Source organism: Micropterus dolomieu, linkage group LG03 (assembly GCF_021292245.1).
Source record: "Micropterus dolomieu isolate WLL.071019.BEF.003 ecotype Adirondacks linkage group LG03, ASM2129224v1, whole genome shotgun sequence".
Taxonomy (NCBI): domain Eukaryota; kingdom Metazoa; phylum Chordata; class Actinopteri; order Centrarchiformes; family Centrarchidae; genus Micropterus; species Micropterus dolomieu.
Genome location: NC_060152.1, coordinates 3,386,509 through 3,395,206, shown reverse-complemented (window position 1 = coordinate 3,395,206; position 8,698 = coordinate 3,386,509). Strand labels below are relative to the sequence as shown.

The 8,698-nt window shown below is 40.1% G+C and overlaps 1 protein-coding gene across 1 annotated transcript in view; it reads right to left on the bottom strand.

The window, feature by feature from the left end:
- The window catches only part of capn7 (calpain 7), a 26,296-nt gene that overhangs the window by 12,752 nt on the left and 4,846 nt on the right, over positions 1-8,698 (bottom strand). The window contains exons 7-19 of the mRNA XM_046043833.1: positions 7,718-7,844; positions 7,132-7,217; positions 6,669-6,762; positions 6,020-6,166; positions 5,118-5,224; positions 4,859-4,979; positions 4,144-4,288; positions 3,667-3,766; positions 3,369-3,504; positions 3,169-3,244; positions 2,677-2,822; positions 564-626; positions 163-293 (exon numbers count right to left, since the gene is read on the bottom strand). Coding sequence (XP_045899789.1) covers positions 163-293; positions 564-626; positions 2,677-2,822; positions 3,169-3,244; positions 3,369-3,504; positions 3,667-3,766; positions 4,144-4,288; positions 4,859-4,979; positions 5,118-5,224; positions 6,020-6,166; positions 6,669-6,762; positions 7,132-7,217; positions 7,718-7,844 — 1,479 coding nt within the window. The remainder of the gene's footprint in view (positions 1-162; positions 294-563; positions 627-2,676; positions 2,823-3,168; positions 3,245-3,368; positions 3,505-3,666; positions 3,767-4,143; positions 4,289-4,858; positions 4,980-5,117; positions 5,225-6,019; positions 6,167-6,668; positions 6,763-7,131; positions 7,218-7,717; positions 7,845-8,698) is intronic.

Genomic DNA, 8,698 nt, shown 5'->3' with positions numbered 1-8,698 from the left:
TGTCTATTTTTGCTGAGAATTGCGTAACAAGGAAAAACATAAGCAAGACATCGTTGCTGCAGCCACATGGCTCTGTCTCTTAATGCCAAAATGAAAAGCAAGAGGTTCCGTGACGCACACACACTGCTCAGGTAGGCGGTGTGGCCCTTGCATCAGTCTAACCTGGATCCTCTGAGCTCGATGAGCAGCGGTCCAGACCGCTCCAGGTTAATCTGATAGATTGGGTTTTGTTTGTATGAATCCTTATAGTTTCCACAACCACCAGCGGTGAGCCCCTTCCACTGGCCGTTGATCTGAAGACAGAAGCAGAGAGCCAAACACAACATGGTTTTATATGTGATTTGATTACATTAATGTTTAAGCTGAGAGATTTACAAGAAATATTTTATTGCTGCTGTATAAAGAGAATACTGCTAGTAAAAAGCACCTTATTTGTTTAAAGTGTTTGCAAACCACGTTATTGCACTTTTGTGTATATAGCAGTACATTTAAATTAAAAGTGCGCAATAAAGTGTGTTGCCCAGCACTACTATTTACTTGTGTAGGAGTGTCATTTAACTTACTCTTTTGGTTTGAGTGAAGGGATTTGGGATCTTGGAGAAGGTGAATTTGCATCCGGAGTATACCTATGGAAAGAAATAAAACCGATTACTACTACTACTACTACTACTACTAAAAACTAAAACATTAACATAAAGGAAAAGGATAACAATACCACCTGCTGAAAACAACTAAATAAATTAAAGGATACATAAATAAACAAATAAAATAACTGTTATTTCACCCTGAATAAAAACGGATCCAACAAAAGAAATCTGGCTGGCAGTCAAGGTTTTTAAAAAAATAAATAACAAAAGATAGATGATGGGTTTAAATCCAATTGGTTTGAAGAATGAGTTGTATACAGCAGAAAGCAACCAAGAAGCATACAGAAAAAGTAAAAGCTGGTGAATTAAAGAACATAAAAGGAGCAAACATCAAAAAGACTACCATATTGCTATTTTGTTATCAGCAATTTTGTAAGACAAAGTGTAACATGTTTCCAAATGCTGTTAATTTATTCATGATCATCTGCACACAAAATAGAGCTTTCATATCAGCGCTGCTCTGGTGAAAGAAACATCAGAAATTAAATCATGTTTCCTGCTTTCTGCTTTGATCTCTTGTGAAAACTCAGTGAACAACAGAGAGATGAATCAGTTATTCTCAAGACGATTTTCAAAGAGAAACGTTGATCTGAGCTGGGGAGAGCGTTTTTTGGCTGCGTTGGTGAAGAGAGAGAGAGCGAGAGAGAGAGAGCGAGAGAGCGAAAGAGAGAGAGCGAAAGAGAGAGAGCGAGAGCGAGAGCGAGAGAGAGCGAGAGCGAGAGCGAGAGCGAGAGCGAGAGCGAGAGCGAGAGCGAGAGCGAGAGCGAGAGAGAGAGAGAAAAAGAGAGACAGAGCCTGCTGTGGTTACAGGAGTTCTGATGCGGTTACACACATACTACATCAGCACACATACAAACATCCAGCAGACACAAGAACAGGGTGCAGGGGTTTTTTTTAATGAGCAATTTCAATATAAATAGTTCTCAACAGTCCTCACTGCTGTTAGCAAGAGGAGGCCATGAATTATAAATGACAAAAAAAAAAAAAAAGAAAAATAAACTAGCTCAGGGAATATGAGCAGGAGGACGTTAATGCAGATTTACCTTAAAACAAACAAACCTCAATTATTAAAATTAAATTAAAAACTAAATTAAAAACTAGTTAAGAGAAATTAACAATAGGGTGTGTAAATCAGCAATATCAGCAATGCACGCATGTGCGGGAGGTGTCGAAGGTGCAAACCAAAAGAAGAGGATGTAAGGTGGGTGTAAGGTAGGAGGAGAGAGACAGAGCGTGCACATGGACCAGCTTTTATAGAGTGGAGGGCCCAGGTGAACTAGATCAGTGGATGACCCTCTCATGTCAGCAAGGACAGCCTCCAAGACAATGAGAAGGGCGTCACAGAGAGATGACCAGAAGAGAGCAGTGATTATTGTAACTGATTCACCCTGCAATACGCACATCTGACAAAAAAACAAAGGCAGACTTGCTGCTCACTGCAGCATGGATGGCCCATCTCAAGCACGTTTTGAGCCTTTAAACTTGATTTTTGTATTGGATCATTTTATTGAACTTAGGGCTGGGCAGTATATTGGTATAATGAGGTATACAGATATGTCAACAGAGATATAAAATTAGACAGTGATTGGGGAAAAGAGAACTGAAGGGAAAGAAGTCAGATTCAATAAGTGAGTAAGCAGTTAAATAAGGTGGAGAATGAAGTATAAATAAAATGGTAAATTAAGAATTAAGCTACAAATAATAAAAACATATCCCCCGCTATTTACCTGTAGTGACGGTGTTTGCTGCTGGTCTAATATAACAGCTTACAGCAGGGGAGAGAACATATTTAAGACTTTTGTGAAATAAATTTCAGACTTTTTCAGGTCGTTTTGGGGGGGGGGAACTGAATTCAACGCTTTTCAAAAACCTGCCGATTTTGTATAAAAAGTGATGTTGATTGGAAAAGAAAACCCAAAAAACATACCCCTGTCCTAACACTAGCAGACACACACACATATACGTGTATCTCATTTAACAAAAAGCTTTCTGTGAGATAAAAAACGTTTATACAAAAGGTCTTTCTCACCCGCAGTGTGTAGTTGATGGTGTTCTGTTTCTCATACTGGGAAACCACCAGTGTGAAGGTGTGTGTCCCTGCGCTGGTCAGTCTCATCTTGGTCAGGTAGTGTGGGCTGTTGATACGGATGCCGTCGATGTAAGGAGGGGGGTCCGCTGTGGAGAGAGCCAGTGTAGTTTATTTATATAGTGAATAACCAGCTCATAGTTAGGGTGGACCTCTTTGTCTATTTTCATGGAAGTAAAAGGTGTGTATTATTTTGCGGTGAACTCTTTAGTTTAAAGTCTGCTGCTGTCTTTATGAATCAGTTCAATTAGTCATGAATCAGAGCAGTTAGAGGTTTGTGATGGACTAATCTTTCTTTCAGGCATCTGACCTTGTTATGTGCGACTGTGGGGGTGAAATAAAGACGCGACAGAGTGCTGCCTCATCTACAGTACGGATCTCACAGCTCAGTGGCACAGAGAGGAAAAGTCTTCTAAGGCATCTATCAAACCTTACCTGGGTAGTAAACCTTCTTCCCGTCTGTCTTGTAAACAACAAGGGTTATAAACTCCCTGTTCTGTGCAAAATCATCCTGAAGAAACAAAACGGATAACAGTCATTAGTTTCAAGTGAAACCTTACAGTATCACACATATACAATTAAATTATTATATATAATTATATATCACATGACTTCACTCAGCTCTGATTCTCTACCTTGTCTGTGATGTGTCTGGTGAGCAGCACCCACACAGCAGCTCCCCCTGTTGGACACTGGACCTCCAGCTTGTACTGCGGATTGTTGGCCAGACTGTAGACGTCCTTCACTGGGCCCTGCTTCCCATCCCAGCTACTGCAGACAGTAACACAAACCAGAGCACACACACTTCAGACTGAGTATATACTCAAAAAATAGAAGTATACTGTTCTTTTTTCCAGTTCTTCAGTTGAACAGAATTTACATACAACCTACATTTCCATCTCAATGTTAAGAAAATCTGGCACACACACACACCTGTGAATACAGGAGGAATCTTTGAACAGGGCAGGGTTCCAGCTCAGGTAGATGACATCATAGTACTGACAAAGGTCCTCCCATGCAATCCAAAAAACACCTGGAGAGAAACACGGAGGAAAATTTAAGTATTATTTGTATCTGAGCACTGCTGCTAAGGATCGTACCTCGACTACACAGCGGCAGGCGATTACTTTTCCCTTTGCCACTCTGATGCCCCATCCCTTACGTTTCAAACAGCAATGCTACACGACAGTAAGAACTGGCCGCGGATATAAATATATGGCACGTGTGTTTTGATATGATTTGAATGATGCAGCGTCATTTCAGGTGACAGCCAATTTGCCAAAATGAGCGACAGCACCAAATTACAATAGGAACATTCAAGGGTAGGAGCTAAACGAATTAAATTACCTTCAGACGGTACATTTTATGCCCATATTGTTGGTAATGAAGTTAGAAAAAGAAAGGGAATACCATTATCAAACTTCTGTGCTGTCTTGGGGTCAAAGTTGAGGTGTTTGAGGAGTTCAGGTGTCCAGTTCTTCTCGTCACGTTCGCTGTAACGCCCTTTCCATCGCAGATGACTCCACGGATTCTTCAGCTGCAGGAAACGCATTCCCTGCAAGAACAACACACCCACAGACATGATGTCGATTACAACAGATGCAGTAGAATTAGGGATCACTCATTTGGGTTGTGGGTGGCCTTCAACGCCGGTAATAGTATGGCAAGTATCAAATTGGTCATTGTTTTGCATTTCTTGCAGTGCACCATAGGGAAGGTTTCTGCTTTCTGCAGGGAGTTAGTGAAAACACCTAATACTCCCTCCTTAGTGCCCTTTGCAGGTTTTGACTGACATGAACAGCTTTAACATTCAAATGTTCTTATCTTTTATTTAACCATATACTCAGTCTGCAGTGATGGGGGAATATGGTATAAAAATGGGATGCCAACATTTCAAGCATGCAGAATGTTATGCTAATGATGCTCGGCTGACACAACGCTGACTTTCTCTACAATAACCTCATTGATACTACACTAACACCCATAATGTTCAGGACTTCAGCCAAGCTTGGTCCAAACATCAGTGTCTATCAACTGTATCACTAAGCTTATGTTTTCCTTATCCTCTCTGATGATAAATATAAGAGCTTATGATGACAAGCTAATGCGACTTTAATTTGCCTACCTTGTATTCCCGGATATCAAGCACAGCGTAGGCGTGTGTTGGCACTAAACCCCATTTCTCACCCTCCTCCTCAGTCATGACCCCCGTCGCTGTGGTGACGAGGACATCACCCCTGTGAAACCTGCAGACAGCGAGAGACAGAAGCAGATTCAGAGGGAGAATGAAGCCAGATGTGCAGAGTGGAAGAAAATGGACTTTTTTTTTGTTTGTTTATAAACTAGGAAAATACTTCTTCTGTGTATGTCTGTGTGTTGCTCACCTCTGGAAAAGCATCCGAAAAGTGTCGTCCTTGCTGAATGATTGATTGTCTGAGTGCATAGCGATGCGCTCAGGGATCCAGCCAGTGAGCGCGTGCAGATCAATGTTCTGTAACAAAGAATAGGAAAAACTTTACTCTTCCACAACCTAATTTCTTGACTAACATCAGACTTTTGTTTGTATTCAGTATGATGTCCGCTGAGAGTGACTACACATAAAACAGCTGCCAACATATAAGAAAACTTCTTTTGCTGATTATTTTGCAATTACCAAACCTTTCAAGACCTGGAAGTGATCAGATGTACTTTATTACAATTTTCCAGACTTCCCAAGCCTGTCTAAATCATGAAGGAATACATAAAGTAACACAAGCTCCTCTCTCCATCTATATGCAACCTTATCCCATTAATGCATGTTACTAACTCAACTTCCTGCAGGTGTTTCTGGCTCTGGAGATGTGGAATCTGGATCTGTGGTTGCGAGTCACCTTCTGCCCGCATGAGTCACAGTTCTGTTTAAGGTTTCTCTACCTCTTGACTTTCCTTGCCTTTGTGTTTGCCCATGGTAGGAATTGTTGGGCCTCTGTAAACAATATTAGTACGATCTTGACATATTCTATGTGAAAAGTGCAAACAAGATAACTTTAGTTATGAACTAGCGCTGTATAAATTTTACTGAATTCAATTGAATAAATTACCATTTGATAAAACATTAAACTGAATTCTAAACAAGCCTTCTTGAAATCACACACATTTTTGCTAAGCAAATGCCTCATCCAAATGTTTTACGGTGATCATATTTGTCTGGGCCTTCTAGCGTTGGACACTGAGCAGTTTCACTGTAGCAGATGAAGAAACTTCTTTAAAAATAGTTTCATCTCCTGGTTTGTCCACCTTCACTTACAGAGTTGGAGCCAGGGAAATCGTAGCCTCCCATCACTTTCATGTAGGCCTTCTCTATCAGGGAGACCCAGAGCTCGTTCCTGTTGCTGGAGTAGGAGCACAGCAGCTCTCCGTTACGATCCACCGGCAGGTAGTCGTCTATAATCACCTGCAGCGGGGACAGAGGAGGGCTGCTGGTTTGAGGGATGTTGTGCAGTGCAAATTAACATTTTGCTCTGCATTTTGAATTAATTAAGCTACATGACAGTACACAATTAATTTCTCTCACTCAAAGCCTAAATAATACAGAACCAAAGAGTAATGTAATCTTTCAAAACTTAAAAAAGCATTGGACAGCAAGATATGTTAACCGTTTGTGTACCAAATCCATTGACTAGACACTAACATTTTTTCGAATCGAAATTATTGCTAGGGACAATTCGTTTTGCCTGCAGTTCATTAAAAAAACACTGACAGGAACAACACATTTTTTTCTACATTACCTTTTCTATTTACAAAACAGGAAAAGAATATCTGCAATGCAAATCAGCCAACTACTGGTTCCCTTCTGACTCCAAACTGTGCATTTATAACACACTATATTCTGCTGTATGTTATGTATCTCGCACTGCCCCTATAGTGGTTTATTTCTCCAGATGAACTGATTTTACCTTCCTGGGAACTCCGTTGATGTGAAGCTTGACCATGTACTTCCCACAGGGGTTATACTCAGGTTCTCCTCGTCTGTTCTGAGGATAGATGACGCTGTAACACACACGTGCACACACACTATTAACTACAATTAAAGCCCATGTTTGCCTTTATTTAAAAGGTTAGAAGCAAGATAGAGTAGATGCTTTTGTACATGTACTGTATAAGTGATCAGTTCTACTCTGGTTGTCTGCATGACCTGAAGTCATGCCAAGGCGTACCTTGACAATATTCTTCTGTTTCATGGTGTTAATGTTTTGTTTAGGACGATATAGGACCACAATCTTTGTTACCAACAATATAAGGAATATCAAAAACAGAATATTAAAAGAACAGCAGCACAAATTACTGGCACTTCCAGTGAACACATAGTTAATGTGCATGTACCAATTCCAGTCAAATCACAGAGGTTAAACACAGTACCTGGTAATGAGTTTCTTGTTGTAACGTCTCTCATAAGCTGCGCTGATGGCTAGCGACGCCACAAACGAACAGTCAGACACCACCGTCTGGATAAAAGGAGAGAAAATCACATTAATTAGCATTTTAATATGTTTATACCAGTAATAATTTGACATTTAAACATATTAAACTGTGTTTGGATTTTGAGTGCAATACGTTTTAACTCTGTATCCCTGCCAAAGGTTATTTGAACATTTCTACCATGAAGATCCTTATCTAATGCTGTGTCCTCTACTGGCTGAATTTAAACAAGTTCATCGGGTAAATGGAGAAGTGACAGGACAGAAACAAACAGTACAGCAATGCACTCTGGGTAGAGAGCAAGTGCTGCAAAGCTTATGAAAAATAATTTGCCTGTATTTTAAATAATAAAATCAAATAACCAAACCTTTTCCAAAAATACACAGCTGCAAAGAACAATATTTTCCATTTAAAATTCAAGTGACAGAAGTTTACAAGCAACAGCCTGTCACAGACTAATACCAAAATTAAAGAAGGTTATAAAAAACTGTTAGTATACAAAATACAGTCCAGCTGCTAATCTGACCTGTTTGATGCTGAAGCTGGACACAGACATGATCATGGTGGGATTATTGCAGATCTCGTCGGGCCGGACCCAGCGGGAGAAGATGACCTTCTGTTTGGGTGACAGTGCAAGTTTTCCTGTTTTGTCCCTGGTGAGAAAAATAAATAGGAGTTAAAAACTGGTTAATACCTATTTAATTCTCACACAGCCAGCTACTCGCTGTCTGTCTGACCATCACACCAAACTAATCTAAAATCTACACTCTGTGTTTTTGTCAGCAAATATTGACATTGAATTGGAGCTGCAGATCATTACTGTTTTGTGCTGGCATTCAGTTCACCAATAATTTGAGTCCTGGCAAAGCCTCTAAAACCACATCTAGACTTCAAAGCAATCACCAGTGTTTCCTGAAGCATTTATTGAGCGTTGTGGGCGTCTGTCACTCGTTGGTCTCATGAAACAGATGCATCACCACACAACTCCTCCCTTTTTATGGTAAACTTTTATTTCCCCTGCACGCCTAGTGAAGCATAATCTCAATAAACAGCCATTCAAATCACCAAATTATCCTTCTCCATTTTGTCTATATATATATATATATACATACACACAGTGGGGGAAATAAGTATTTGACCCCTTGCTGATTTTGCAGGTTTGCCCACTTACAAAGAATGCAACGATCTATAATTTTAATCATATGTACATTCTAACAGTGAAAGACAGAATCCCAAAGAAAATTCCAGAAAATCACATCATATGAATTTATAAAAATTGATAACCATCTGATGAGGAAAAACAAGTATTTGACCCCCTACCAAACAGCAAGTATTCTGGCTCCTACAAGCCAGTTAGTCTTTCTTTAAGACACAGCCCCAATCCCAACCAATTATCTACATCAAATACACCTGCCTCACCTCGTTACCTGTATAAAAGACACCTGTCAACACCCAAACAACCAGCATCCAACATCACCACCATGGGCAAGACCAAAGAGCTTTCTAC